This window comes from Rhopilema esculentum, chromosome 20 (genome assembly GCF_057945365.1).
Source record: "Rhopilema esculentum isolate cy_ngs chromosome 20, ASM5794536v1, whole genome shotgun sequence".
Lineage (NCBI taxonomy): Eukaryota > Metazoa > Cnidaria > Scyphozoa > Rhizostomeae > Rhizostomatidae > Rhopilema > Rhopilema esculentum.
Genome location: NC_142834.1, coordinates 7,624,307 through 7,639,604, shown reverse-complemented (window position 1 = coordinate 7,639,604; position 15,298 = coordinate 7,624,307). Strand labels below are relative to the sequence as shown.

At 36.1% G+C, this 15,298-nt stretch overlaps 1 protein-coding gene across 1 annotated transcript in view; it reads right to left on the bottom strand.

Moving 5' to 3' along the window:
* The window catches only part of LOC135687749 (alpha-1-macroglobulin), a 32,653-nt gene extending 19,136 nt beyond the window's left edge, over positions 1 to 13,517 (bottom strand). Inside the window, exons 1-15 of the mRNA XM_065204388.2 lie at positions 13,360 to 13,517; positions 9,217 to 9,377; positions 8,502 to 8,527; positions 7,264 to 7,417; positions 6,967 to 7,019; positions 6,489 to 6,509; positions 6,203 to 6,254; positions 6,001 to 6,074; positions 5,193 to 5,232; positions 4,157 to 4,241; positions 3,536 to 3,644; positions 2,173 to 2,376; positions 1,448 to 1,615; positions 791 to 922; positions 369 to 440 (exon numbers count right to left, since the gene is read on the bottom strand). Coding sequence (XP_065060460.2) covers positions 369 to 440; positions 791 to 922; positions 1,448 to 1,615; positions 2,173 to 2,376; positions 3,536 to 3,644; positions 4,157 to 4,241; positions 5,193 to 5,232; positions 6,001 to 6,074; positions 6,203 to 6,254; positions 6,489 to 6,509; positions 6,967 to 7,019; positions 7,264 to 7,417; positions 8,502 to 8,527; positions 9,217 to 9,377; positions 13,360 to 13,433 — 1,425 coding nt within the window. The 5' untranslated portion in view covers positions 13,434 to 13,517. The remainder of the gene's footprint in view (positions 1 to 368; positions 441 to 790; positions 923 to 1,447; positions 1,616 to 2,172; positions 2,377 to 3,535; positions 3,645 to 4,156; positions 4,242 to 5,192; positions 5,233 to 6,000; positions 6,075 to 6,202; positions 6,255 to 6,488; positions 6,510 to 6,966; positions 7,020 to 7,263; positions 7,418 to 8,501; positions 8,528 to 9,216; positions 9,378 to 13,359) is intronic.
* Between the last annotated feature and the right edge of the window lie 1,781 nt (positions 13,518 to 15,298).

Genomic DNA, 15,298 nt, shown 5'->3' with positions numbered 1-15,298 from the left:
CAAACAACTTTAAGGTTGAGGACAGCAGAAATTTGTTTGATAAAATCCTCATTCAGAACAAGTCGAAAAAACGTTAAATGACTTGATCATTTCCATATGGTTTTTTGGATTGCAGTACTCCAAATTGTATATGAAGTTACGGAGAACCAAAAAATTGATTCAAATTCCTGTTATTTATGATGAATTTCAAATATTAACCTACTACATGCTTTTAAGTATACGCACTACATAACACTACAATTAAAAATATTCCATAGTGCATGACTTTTTCAGTTAAGATTTTCTCTTTGGATGGCGAAGTACACACAAACGCAATACAAGGACATCCGGAATATACGAGGGATATTAAGGATAATTCTTTAACCTACCTTGAAGTACAACATGTTGTCAGACATACTTTTTGGATTAAACTTCACGTTGATCATGCTTGGTTCTCCAACCTGAAGGAATGCACTTGTATACCTCAATTTTCTCTCAATAGATTAAATGTGTCGTAAGATGGATAAGCAACAAAGAAAATATAAATCCATTTTACTACAATAAAACATCTCAACAACCTCATTTTCGATTACAATCGGACATCTACAACAGAAGCCCAGCTCCCATGCTTGATAAACAAACCTCAATATATTTTTGTTAAATCTAAGAGAGCATTAAAGAACTTCAGAGACAGATTGTAGAAATGTCCTTATAAATTGCCTAAATGTGTTACAGATTTCACAATTATGAATTACCATGCTTCGTGAAAAATTACATCATATGACGGCTTAAGAGACGGCAAAGAGCTTACGCGAAGAGACTCTTTTGGCTTCTCAATAACAAGGTATGTTTTACTCGGAGAATACCACGACTTCGCATTGTGATATACGGATGTTATTCTCTCCCAGCTCGAAAGAAGTTTTGTCTCTGACACGTGACTAGCCTGAAAAAGAGACCAGATTGTTCAACATGAAAAAATCTAGCGAGGTGTAGTGGGTGGCTGTATCTTAGCTAGCAAAATTGTAACCAGATACGTTTGGAAGTGTGCTTATAATACTAAATCTTAAGTTTTTATGTTCAGGAGGAAAAAGTAGATGTAGTTTACTTCAGGGGGAAAGTGGTTTAAAGAGTCTCGTGAAGCGCTAAAAAGAGGAATGGTTAAAATAGGGTGACACTGGGACGAAAATGAGCTAAAAAGTTAACGTGAACTTGGTGAAATGGTAAAACTGACGTTGTTAGAAAACTTTCAATGAGAGAATGGATATAGAGATTCATATCAGATCCAGCACATGAGACTTATTATTCTAAGATGGCAGAAGAATCTACATGCAAGGCACCATTCCTTATAAATGAATACATGAAAACCTCTATTATCGCTAACGCCAATACAATTTATGCAACGCAAATACAAATACTGCAATATTCATGTCTTACAACTGTTTTTCTTAGAAACTGACTTTGCAACTACCTCTAGGCGTATATTTTCTGCATCCAAGGGTGGAATTAAAACGAAATCTATAACACCATTTACGGCTGTCTGTCTCGTGTTTATTAGGGTTTTTGTGCGACAGCATGTTGCTTTAAGATTTATTTCTTTGTTGAGAGCTGGTCTACCATCGGGATATGTAATCAAGACCTGCAAATCAAAAGAGAATAATTTATTACTTCACAAATGCAAAACCATCTGAAAACATATCATTATGATTATGTCTATCATTATTTAAGTTCAAATTGTAATTCGAACCAAACTGACGCCATTTAATACCAATTTCAAACACAAAGCTAGCTGTCTGCACACCCACTGTTCATTACTTCAAACTTTCACAGCTCAAATAAAGTTCTTTCTGATTTTTACCAGCAAGATTCGAGGGCCTTAAATTGTTGTAAAGAAATTTTGACAATAAGCTGGTTCCTAACTAAAATGTTTTGAATGATTTGATTAGCAATATGACGAAACTGTCACGTCCTTCATTTCATCTAGGTTTCCTAGTTTAACCAAAAAATTTTTCAAATGCATTATTGTAGAGTTATTTAGCAAGTTCACAGGATAACAGGATGGCAGAAACCTGAAGTCACTTTGTACATTTTGTTGGCAACCATTATACCTGATTTTTTTATGCCAATTTATTGCAATTAAGTACGTCTCTGGACTGTGTGAAGATTAAACACGTGACGCTTCTATCTATTTCTCACCTTTCCTTTAAATGGGAAACCTGGCTTAAACTCACTAACACCAGAAAATTTCAAAGAAAATTCACTGTACGTGAGCTGTAACTCTTTTGTGGCATTCAAGGTTGTGCCCGTTGAGCTTTCAGTTACTGAGGCATTTACAAGCAAAGCTGTCTTCCATTTTTGTGTCTGGATCATCGATACGTCAAAATCCACACAGCCACTGATCTGAAAATGAAAGATTAAACAAAAACTATGCCTCGTTAAATTGACATACAACAAATGTGACACGCTGCTAATACACAGTAAGAGCCATTGAATTAAGAAGAGAGGGAAGTTTAACTATTGCGTACGAGTTTCCAAACAGCGTAAATTTTCCAAACAATTTTTTGGAACAATAGGATTTCTTAGGATAATTCTAGTAAAAAAAATATTTTTTCAAAGGCGTGCAAGATTTTCATGGAGTGATATGCCTTTGTTAGGATTTCTCAGCACGGTTAAGATTATTTTACATAAATTGGAATGTCAATCAGGGACTGCGGTGTAGTAGGATTATATGTCATTAATTATTAATTATGCTAACCTCGTTTTCGTTTGCATATAACGCTTAGTGTATATAACCTTAACACGAGTCGCTCCCTTTCTGTATTCACTCTCAAACCAATTCGTTAACTACTCAAAGTGAAAAAGGATTTCTAGGAAGTTTAATCCCTGTTTCAGCGAAAGCAGGGGGGGTTATGGGGGCCTTAGCTTCCCAAAAATTTCCAAAATATACTTAAAACCATACAAAAAGGTCCTGCTCTTGGCTTTTTAGCATGTTTAGCCCCCCCAAAAACGTTCTAGCTCCCTCAATCTGTAATATGCTCCGCGGCCTTTAGTTCGATGGGGACTGACTACATGCAGATATGATTGCTTCTATTCAACAAAACCTTAGGACGCATAGGTCTTTGGAACTGTTAATCTGATTTTACAGAGGAACCAAGAAAACAGGTCTGATGCGATATTTCGTCTGATTTTAAAAGCAATCGACCGATACTAGGGTGATTTAGGCCATCTTCCAACCAACAAATGGCCAATCAATAAATGTAACCAAGTAAACTCAGACGATAGTCTTGATAAATGTGCAAAACACATTTTATTGCACGTTCACAAGCCCATGACAAAAATGTATGACATAGACGTCCTTGTTTGTTCATGGATGTGTGATTTTCAAGAGTTAAGGTTTTGTGTATTAAAAAATTCAGATTTTGCTCCAATAAAGAAAAGAATCATTAAACAAATTTCTTTTCAAGAAAATTTAACAGGATTCGAAGAAAGCTAGGAACCTAAAACAGTGGAATTGATAACTAAAATATGTCATGAGCTGTAACTGGGGTATGAACGATACCTTTTTACTTATGACAACACATTGCTGCTTTTGCCTACTGTTTCGCCAGCCATACTTGTAGCAAAATCTAGTAGTGACCTTGCCTTCTACTTTCTTGCCGTAAGTATACCTAGGATAAATACGTTTGTATCAAGAGATTGAGCAAAATAATTATATCTATGAGATCATTTACAATCAAACACGAGATTCAATGATCGCAGTTAGAAATTCTCGGCGTTAAAGTTTGTATAATCATAAGATAGCATTTTTCTAAGCCCAGAATGAAGTAAAACATATATGGCTGTGAAAAGTGATCTTTTTAAGACAAACTTGAGTTTTTCGTTTGACACATTACATAGTATGAAACGTCAGAATAATAACAAGGTAGAAAAAAATAAACCCAGTTGTCCCATCATTGTTCAAAGAATCACCTACACATCTAAACGTCTGTCAAATATCACTACACCAGTGATTAAAATTATTTAACTTTATTCTTATAATTTGACTGCAGAGGACATAATTAGAACTTTCATACATTTCTACAGGCATGGAATTTTCTATGTGCAGCTGGTGCAAATATGGTAAAGGAGCAAATAGGTTGAAAATAAGCTTTCTGCTGATTGTTTTGCACTTGGTACTTACTTTGCACAGATTCTTGCTGAAAATTTGGAGATACTACGATGAAGGTAGGTGGGCTCTTCTACCGTAACCTCGAACTTTGGCAAAACTGAAATTATAAACTAAATACAGATATTTGATTCTACTCTAGTTTGCAAAGAAAGGAAAAGCAAAAATTCTAAAGAATATTTTCTTACTGAAGCAAAAAAGAGACTTTTAATTTGATCCATAAAGAGAAGAACCTAAATTTTAATTCCAATTTACATTTTATCGAATTTAAACTATTTTAATCTTTACTTTCATATAGCAACTTTTGAATCGTGTAGTATTTAACGACCAGATGAAGAGCCACCCTGTGGAGATACTGGTCATGATCCATTATTATTATTATTATTATTATTATTATTATTATTATTATTATTATTATTATTATTATTATTATTATTATTATTATTATTATTATTATTATTAAAAATTCAAAAGTACATAACTGACACAGGACAGAAAGAGCTGGCGTGGCATTGTGAGACGCGTCGTGCAGTATTAACTGTGTGTGACGTCTTAGTAGTAGTTAGTAGAAGTAGTACATAACTGTTAACTGCTTTGTTTGCTTATTCCTGATTTAATAAGACTTAAACGTTTGATGTAGATAAAATGCTTCTGAAAGATCTCTGCACAAACTTTAGTGTAAGAACAATACATTTTGAGAGCTTGTCATGGAGTTTAATGCAACAACAGCCACGCCTACAACTAGGGGATGGAACTGAAATATGGTTCGCTGCTTACATGCTTTTCACATGCAACATTCATTCATATGACTTTACTTTAAACTGCACGATTATGTATTTGAAAAAAATCACTCAACCCAACAAACAGAGCTCATAACTGCTTGAAAGAGGTCGGGGACCTACAAAATGTTTTGCTTTTCAAAGTGAAACGAAACGAAAAAGCTTTGAAAACGAGCTATTTTTATGGGCTTACTCAAGGAGTTTCTGTGTAACTATGATAGAATATCATCCATGTCATTTGCAATAAATCTAAAAACAGCACATGGACTTACCGTATTTATCCACTTTGATGATGACCTCTTTCTTGTTTCCCTTTATAAAAGAAAAACCCAACTTTTACACTTTGCTCGCACCAAATGCATTTTTGTTTCAAGGCTTATAAAACTGATATGAGCATCCATAGAATCTCGACCCTTGTTCAGAATGCTCACATTGCTTAGTCCTATCGGTAAGAAATCGTATCAAGTACCAATAGATACGAGTATTTTTTATAAGCATTTTTATACCTATGCTAGATTTTAACAAAAGTCTTGAATTGACATTAGAAATACTCATTATTCTTTCGTAAAATAGGTTGAATATATTATATATTTTTAACTGATTTTTAAAGCAGTTCTTTAAAAAAGTAATTCCAACTATTTTTTGCTCCAAATGAGAACTTCAATTTATTTTTTATCCAATCTGCCAGATACAGGCATCTATCTAGTTCATTTTTTTTCTAGCTATTTTTGGATACAAATCTTTTTGTCATAAGATATAATCGGTGTGTCAAAAAAACTCCCCTTTAACGCTTTTAAAGTTTTGAATAAGCCCCCTCTCGAATAAGCCTCTTCTTGAATGAGCTCCCTCTTGAATAAACCCTATTCTATAGAATCAAATTCTGAATAAGGCCCCTGGGGTAAGTTTTTTTTAATTTCATATTGAAATGAGCTTCTGAATATCGAAACTTATTGTTTCATAAAAGAAAATTCATCCAAGTTTCATAAATACACAAGACTACTTCTTTGACATAATCATAACATAATGTACAATGGCTGTTTGCAAAGTCAATCGATTTGAAAAATGCTGTTCAAAGAGTACCTGATACTTTGCTGTTATTTTCCAATTCCCAAGTACAGGTTTCTTTGAAATGCTGAAATCGAGGCTAACAAAGCCTAGAACATAAAACAATTTATGTCAAGGCAAAGAGAAAAGTATAAAGGAAAATCCTCTTGATGTTGAGCTCTGCTCTACTTTAACATTCACTTACTTTGCTCCTTATTAACATATACTAAACACTCACCTTCATCTAAATCTTTCTCTTTCCATTGCAAAATTCTGCTTCCACTGGGATTCTGTATGAAAAAGTGTTTATGGGAAAATATCACTAATTTGTGGAGCTAATTTTCTTTCAAGAAACATAGTGAACCTCTAAGAAAAATATTTTGAAACAAAGCCTTTGATGATAAAGAATGATTTATCTTGAAATCGAGAAAACATTTTGCATTCAAAAAGCAGAGGCATCAGGTAAAGGTCTTCTTTAGATGTGGGCAAAATGTTTGGTATGACACGAACAGCACATAACTTACCAAGATAGCAATCTCGTCAACCTAAAAAAAATCAAAACAAAATTATGAGTAAACTTCAAAATTTGGCAACAATTAATTTACCAGCCAGGAAAGAATGTGAACTCTATTGAAAAGTATGCAAAAGTATGGACTTTATGAATGATGGAATGAAAATACCGTTATCATTGGGGGAAAACAACAAAAATGACATACTTTAGCTCGGAAACTAGTATTGTTGGAATAAAAGATCAATGATATTTTCAAAGTATATTTGAACAAAATATAGAGTGATTCTGGTATCCAGGGTAGGTTAGTACATGCTTTGTATTTTTCTAAGAACTAAAGAGCTCTGTCATCGAAAAATTGTGATATACTTCTCAATCATCAATACGTCAGTTCATTTTGCTACAAGGGCATCTGGGATATTCAGCTTGAGAGCTCAATCCCGGTTCATTCATTCTTTGAATCTTTTGTCTTCTTTAAACATTAATATACTTGCCTTTCCAGCAGCTGGTTTCAATTGCGGCGTCACAACGATAACACGAAACCGAACTATGGAAAAAACAGCAGGGATGTAGACAGAAATCTACAGTCAAATGATAAAAGACGTTTAATACTAGCGAATCAAATGGGCAGAACAGAAATCAAAGACGTCTTGGAAATAACTCAACAAATCCGGGTAGACAGAAGGCAAGGTTACGTAAGGTTCAATAAGAAAGTGAGTATTTATGTCAATATGACATTAGATACGCTATTCACTATTGAAAAACGTAGATGCTTATAGGATGTTGGATACCTTTATCACCAGGTTTGTAGGCCGGTTTATCAGTTTGGATGAACAACGACTCACTACTCCGTTCAATCGTTATATCCCTACTCTTCTTAAAATTCACATCACCAGAGCCTGTCACTACCAGTTTGTACTGTCCAGCTTTTACGTCAGAAGGCAACTATAGCAGAATACAATAAGCTTATCAATATCAAATTCACTGCTTATGTCAGTTACGTTTTATGCTTCATAGTTGTGTCTAAGGCTGTGCGTTTAATCTTGGTATCATTTTGCAATCGTACGGTTTTATTAATACAATCTATAACAACAATGAAGACTTTCCTTGTTTAATTATCTGTAAAAGCATTTGGAAACCTACAATGCTAGGCTTTCAGGTAGTTCGATGAAGATTTTTGACAATAAGATGTTTGTTCAATAAAATGTTGTTAAGATGCTGTGCTCCCCAGGCAAAATAAGATTTTTAGGCCAAAGTGGAAAGAAATGTAGTAAATCATTCTGTAAGTAACTGTGCCTAGTATTCCCTTAAATATGCCCTTTGCTTGCTCTAGCTTGGTTGCTACGTCTCTACCAAAGAGGTCCTATATAAAATTGAATATGGGAATTTGATTGAAGAAATTTCCTTTTTTTATGTGACCTAAATTTGGCCCGCAAGGTCTATTTTTAACGAAACATTTCTCAGAAACATTACAAAAAGAGATAAAATCGGCTGTTGAAGGAAAGAAACAGCTGGATAGAAAATTTTTGAAGGTGTGAGAAATAAAGTAAGGGCAGATTTGTTCTTTAAAAGTATCATCAAGAAAACTTCAAAGTTTGATTGTATCGGTAATCCATTCCTACTAAGAAAGAGGAAATTAAATTTCACGTTACGGAATGATATCCATACTGTACAAAATTAATTAATCGTTTATTTTTAGTTGGTAGTTCTTTTGTTGATCCATTTTAGATACAGTCTCAGATCATCCCTAAGATACCATAACTCTAAAAGTTTCTTGCTGCCAAGCAGGCCTAGGCCCTTTCAAGGATTTGATTTTTTGGCCCCTCCTTCAAATATGCTTTTCCTGTCCTGATAATTCCCTGATGATAACTGTATACAGCCATATAACTTAAATTATTCCAGTAGATTTAACTTTAAAGGCTATTGTCAGCGGCATGGCTGATTGAAATTGGAAAAGGAAACCATTTTCTTCCAAGCAGGGGTTAGAATTGAATGAATAAAGACAAACACTGTGAAAAGAAAAACTAACCTTTAAAATTATGTCCTTTGGTTTGCCTTGAAAAGAAACAAGATTTCATTAAGTAGTCCTATATACTAACTAAAGAAATATATTTATAGCCAAGTTGGATTTGAATTAAAACTGATTTCACTGGAAAGAAGTTCTTCTTTTAGGGACATAGGCGTAGAAGACAAAAGGGCAAGGAGGGCTGCAGTCTTCTGAATCAGGCAAAAATTATCTTATTTAAGGCTTGGGCAGTTCTATTATCGACAAAGCAATGATATTCGGACAAGATCCAAACTTAGGCCCTCTAGACGCATCTGCTACGCCCATGTTTAGGAAGAAAACTACATGGATACAGCCATGTGCGATCAAGTAAGCGAGGCATAGGTATTACAATCCGAGATGCTAGTACCAATGAAACGCAGGGCAAACGCACATCTATCGCTGTCAAGGCTAGAGGTTTGTGCCAATATAATTTTTTTAGCAATTCATTTCATTAAATGAAATCTTACAAAATTCTCAGGAGAATGTCAGATGGTTTGTTTTTACATTGTCCATAATGTTACAAAAAAACGATTTTGTGAAGAATGTATAGAATAAAGGAAGATTTTGTTGTTAAAAAAGGAATGTTGGGTTATCATTTCCATCATCAGGGAAGCGTTTCCCTTTGAAGTCATATGTTTCCTAGAAAATGGTTAATTGTCCAAAGGAGTCAGTACTAATGACAATAACAGGACATTACCTGAATCTTCGGGCTGGAAAATTGTAATTTTCGACAACTTTAATTCATCGTTTAACTTTATATTTGTAACCAAGATTGCTCTTTGCTCCAAACCGAACAACGTAGCAGACAGGACCACATTGTTTCCAGTTCTATATACAGCTGGTGAGACGATGAGGTACCTTGAAGGGAAAAATATAAATGATAAAAATGTGCAATCGATAATTGACATTTTCGAATCGCAAAAATGATACGAAAAATGTCATCCACTCATCCTATTTCAAGTAAAGGATATATGTATTTCCATTACCTTTAAGGGATTTCATCAACCTTTCTTTACCTATCAGATATTAATAGAGAGCGGGTGCAATACAAAGAGGGTGGGGGGGGGGGGTGGTGGTGAAGAGGAACGCAAAATGCGATGCGAATCGGTCGAACAATTTTAATCCCTTTTTCGGTAAAAAAGCCCTTAAACTCTGATTTGGCATGGGACTATTCCTTTTTTAAGAAAGCCTTGTCTCACATGGCCATCAAAGTGTAGCCACCATGTTTCTGGGCCCTCGTGAAAAGGTACTTAGGAAATCTACATAGTCCTGCTCTTCGAAAATGCCTTCTTTTCCCGTTTTCTCTTGAAAATAGGACGTTTCTTTAGCATATCATATTTTTATAATGTATTTATAACCGGGATTTTTCAAGAAATACGAAATGCACCGACTGAGAAAAAATTAAAAAGTATTGGTTAACACTAGGACAGAAATGCAATGCTACTATCACGTGACCTGAAATAATTTCTATATCTTCTAGAGATTGCTGCATTCACTGTTCTTCAGTTGGCCACACGTTATTATTTGTATCTCTAGTAGTAGTATTTTGGGGCTCACTTCGGAAGTATTATCCTAGGATAACAAGACACACCCAGCATTCCTTTCTCCACATTTTTAAACACCTCTAAATGCGTAATCGTTTGTTTCTTGTCAACGTATTTCCTGTGCATGCAGACAGTAGATTCTACCACCCCACTGACCACTGACCCTACTGATCCAGGGTTGCGGCACAGAATAGAAATGACGTCTTGAAAAACGTCATTTCTATTCTGTGGTGGTGGTATAGACTTTATAATATCTAGCCACGGTGCTTGGTTGAGAAGTTCGTTTAAAAGTTTCAGTGCTCATTCATAAAACCTTTCATATTTGTCATGTTCTTTCAAGTGAAACTCATTCAGCAAAGTTGCAAAACCCAGAACTATCTGTTTCCACTCTCTGGAACCACGGTTTCACCTAAACTGCTTTGATTTCACCTTTCTTTTTTGTCAGAAGCAACTTTTTTCGTTGGCCTATCCATGTCGAAAAGAATGAAAAGAAAAAGGGATCCTTTTTAAAGGATACGTCTAAACAGCTTACCGTCATCCCTCTTTTCAGCCTTTAGGTGAAAATGGACGTAAAAAAGGACCGTGTATTTCAGCCTTAAGGCAGATGATTCTAGGGGGCAATGCTCCCCCTGGAATTTTCGAAAATGATATTTGCTTAAATTTCCCTGGTGGCTATTTTGGTTGCTAAAATTTCTATGCTGGCTAAACTGCTCTGGTGGCAGTGGCGTAGATAGAAGGGGGTCAGAGGGGGCAAAAAAACCCCTGTAGAGCTAAACTGCTATTTTGTGGGAAAACCTCTGGTCTTTGTCGGGAATTTAACTCGATTGTCTATGTTTATCTAATTGCTATGTTTTGATAGAAAAGAATTTGAAGCTAAATAAACATAAGAATATCTGAATATATCAAAAACTTCATTTATTTCTGTTCCGATGTCGTTATGTTATGTTAAATCCATGAAAAAAATCATTGCCTGTTAGATTTTCCGACAAAAATCTAAGTTTCTCACCCCTCCTATGAATTTTCCTATCTAGGCCATTGTCTGGTGGCTATTACTTCTGTTTGCTGTTTGATACAATTTGAGCATAACTCTTATCTTAACACTATAATGCATAAAAATGAAAATTTCTTAAAAGTTTTAAAAGTCTTAGAAAATGGAAAACGTTCAATTCGTTAAGCAACTTTTATCACAACCGACACACTGTTGCAAACAGATGTGCATGCCATAGTGAAAATCTGTACAATACGCGTTGTTGTATGTTGCCTGTTGCAATCGCATTTTTCGGTAACATTCAGAAGCTTTTCAACTTCTTTAGCCCAAGCCCACAGAGATGAGAAATCATTAACAAAAATATATTTAACACTCAGGCAGTCAAAGACTCAAACTGCTTCTACCTTACTTCATTCATAGACTTTTGTCATTATTGTCTCTATTAATGACAGTTTGAGGTAATGGAGAGGCTGGATTATTGCGCAGAAATTTTTCAAATCAGACTATTATTTATGGGCCCCTTTAGCCAAGGGCAGTACAGTTCTTTAGCGAGGGTGTCACAAAACATATTTTAGAACTTTAAATTCGGAATAGGTTACACCAAAGAGTGTCATGGAATACCTCTTGATAAGCAAAATCAGCCAAATGTGTTACAAATTGGCTGAGATATGAGACAAGCAAAGGCCCTTCCCTTCCCCCGTCAAAATCACTGTAATTTAACTTGGGTGCTAACTTAATGAATTAAGCCAAAATAGAGGTTATTCATTAGCAGACCTAAAATCTATCATTGTCCACGACTCACATAATTTTAACATAACCCGATAACTCGAAAGTCCGAGGGACCAATGAAATGGTTCGAGATATGCAATATCAGTTCGACTTGTTATCCAGTTGGAGTACACAGTGCAATGCACTGAGAAATTCACTGATAGATGTAACCCGATATTTTGTAGCGAGATCTAAACTCTAAAGAAAGGTGTAATTGGTTATCTGTTTCGCTGAAAAGCCTTGAGAAACCTCTTGTAATATTTTCGCTGCTACTCTGCATGATTGGGAAAGATAGCGCATGACAAAAATGGTTCTGATCATTTAGGGCAATGAGACAAGTGAGTTGTACATGTTTTAGATCTTTTAAAAACCTTACCTGCTTAGCCAAAACTTAGACCTAAAATTTGGTTCATTTAACCTTTTGCAACTTGTCATATTAGGAGATATCGCGAGCAAATTGTCAATTCGTCCAAATATCATGATGGAAGGGGGAAACTGGTAAATTCCTTCAGGAATCATGATGGAACAGGGACGCCGGGACGCCGGGACGCCACCCAAGACCTTTTCTAGTTCCAGCCCTGGGGGGAGGGGGGCTCAGGCGAAAGACCCTTTCTTACATTTCAGCTATGAAAAGGACAAATCCATGAAATTGTTGTATGAAGCTGTGTAATAAAAGACACTGTCCAATGGGAATTCTTGCGGGATAAGGGGCGAGCAAGGCCCGTGAATTCTTTTTAGATCACGCTTTTTTGCAAAACAAAAAACTCCCCTTGGAATAGTTTAGTGTTTTGCTGTTCTAAATACGAACGCTTTTTACAGTTGTTAATGCTGTTGATACCGATTTTATTTCGATCTTCTGTACGTACCTTGAACATTGGGTATCTTTTGGCATAAGGAATTTATTTACAAGCTTTGAGAAGCGTCGTCATGAATTAGGCACTAAAACCAGAATTTAGTATAAATCCATCTGATTATTAGAAATGGCTGGTTTCAAGGTCACTTAGATGTAAAGGACACTCTGGCCCCCCTTGCCCATCCTATCAAAAGGCAACAGTTGGCCCTCTGTGCCCACTTCCCCGGCGTCCCTGAGAAACATTAAGCCAATTTTTAGAGTTAAAAGTAATTTGTTTAATTTATTCTTTTTGGAGAAACACAATAAGAGTTGGTTATCTTATGTTTTAACTTTGAATGCACTTTTAAACGCTATTTCTTCTTATCTTGTGTACCTGAAACTGTACGCTCGTGAAAGTTACTTGAGATAGTAGACGGATTGATCTAGGATGAAACAGTTAAACAACCAAATTGTCTGTTAGTTAGGTCTCTGAAGGGCAGCAGAGCCAAAAAGGTCGTATCAAACTTTTTTCGAGTTTTCGGAGCCCTATACTATGAAAAAGTCAGATGTCCCCTGTCAGGCCGCCACTGACTATAAACATTTAATCTGGCTAGCGAGCGCGAAGATGGTTTAGGAAATTAAAAGAAGGGCTAAATTGATCTAAAATTCTCTTGATTGTATAACAGATTAAGCAAATGACATACAAACCTTTTGCCGGACTCTGCCAATGCTGGTAGAAGGAGCAAAATGGAAACACGTGCAATAAGCTTCCACGCATCCATGTTTACCACTCGATTCTGAATCGCTCTTCTTCTAAGTCCTGACTAAAATACTGTGATTTACGGAAGTACACCTAACAACTTCCTGTGGGTTATATGGAAGTAAAAAAGAAAATCTTCCGCATTTTCGGCAAATGATATTTTGTTATATTGAAAAAAATCCGGATAGTGCTGGATTATAAAGAAAATTTAGGAGAAGCTAGTGCAACAAAATAAAAGGATATCATACGGAGACAAATTAGCTGCCAGGGCAAGCTTTTGTTTATAGCAAAATAGAAAGTCGTTGGGGCTGGAAGGACAATTGCCCCCCCTCCTAGTTGGCATGTTATGAAAAGCCCTGCTTCACTGTAATAAAGTATAATAAAGGGAAAATTAGGCACCCTTCTGGTTAAGCAATTACCCAACTCCTAGCTCCGTCCTATTGGGCCCTATTGTATCTAATGTAACCAAAAAGTTTTTTTTTGAAAAATTCGCTTTGCTTTAGGCACCGCGGAGCAAGGGGGCTTGGGGGCTTTAGCCATCCCCCCCCACTTTTCGCCAAAAAATTCAAACACTAAGTAATAAACTACTAGTAAAGTCTCTTTTTATAAGGTTTTAGCCCTCCCTCCACTTTTTTTAGGCCCCTCACTTTTCTCAACGCTCCGCGGTGCCTGTGCTTACAGTAAGGCTTACACTTCATGATCGCAAAATGAGAATGGATAGAAGGCGGTGTAGTGTAAGGGTGGACACAGGGAAGAGTTGATTTCAACGTGCATAGCCTTAAAGTTTGTGCATTGACAGAACTACAATTGAGAGATTTGGTCCTGGAAAATAAAGATTGCAGCAAGCACCTTTTAGACATGAAAATCCTATATAGCGGCATTACAATATTGAAAACGAGAACAGAACAGGACAGTGCCGTCAGAACGAATTTCATATTGAGGGGGGGGGGGAGTTTTCTGCCTATTGTATTCCTTCTCATTGACTACACTGTTATAAAGGAAATATACTACAGTTTAACAATTATTGAGGAGCTCCAGCCCAGTGGCGTATTTAAGGGGGGTCCAGGGGGCCATGGCCCCAGGCCCCGCGCTTATGACAACAAAAAAGGGGGCCTACACCTAAGAAAAAAAGATGGAAATTGTAAAGAACAAGGGCCCCGCAGATGTTTTTGGCCCCGGGCCGCCCACTTCCTAAAACAACCACTGCTCCAGCCCCACGATTCCGACGGGCATGCAGTAATAATGAGTATAATCTCTCTCAAATTTGTTCAGCACCTAGAAAGAAAAGCTATCTAGTTTGTTTTGTCCTTTATATTTATTCTCGAAAACATGTTTGACCCTAAACCACTTTTTCCAATCCTTTTTAAAAGCTTGTTTGATTTTTAAAAGCTTGTTCAAGTGGTGGTGTAATTCGACAATTTTACATATAAATGCGTCGTACATTATAGTTACCTGGTTTCATGGGTGTGGTCATGAACTTTTCAAAAGGCGACACCCAAAAATTGTGAACATGTGCAGTGACAAAAGCTACTTAAAATAAACCCAGCAACAGCGGGACTACGCTCCCCTTGTAATACCGAGAAGTAGCCAATTTCTTCTTTCGTTATTGTTTTCTGCAACAATTTGTGCAAGATCCCTTGTTATTTTGATAGGACTACATCCCTGTATAAAAGAGATAAACTCGAACTTAAAAAACTGTTTCTTTCTTTTAGCTTTTTATTTTGATGTTCAACATTTGGGTTTGCCTTTTGTTCCTGGCCCAAACACAACAAACTTTGTATAAAAGCTAATTAATACTCCTGGGTAACTTCTGTTCAAATTGATTACAGCAGATGAAGACTTGCTTCTCTCCCCCCCCCCCCCAAAAAAAATCTTCAAGCCCTCAGT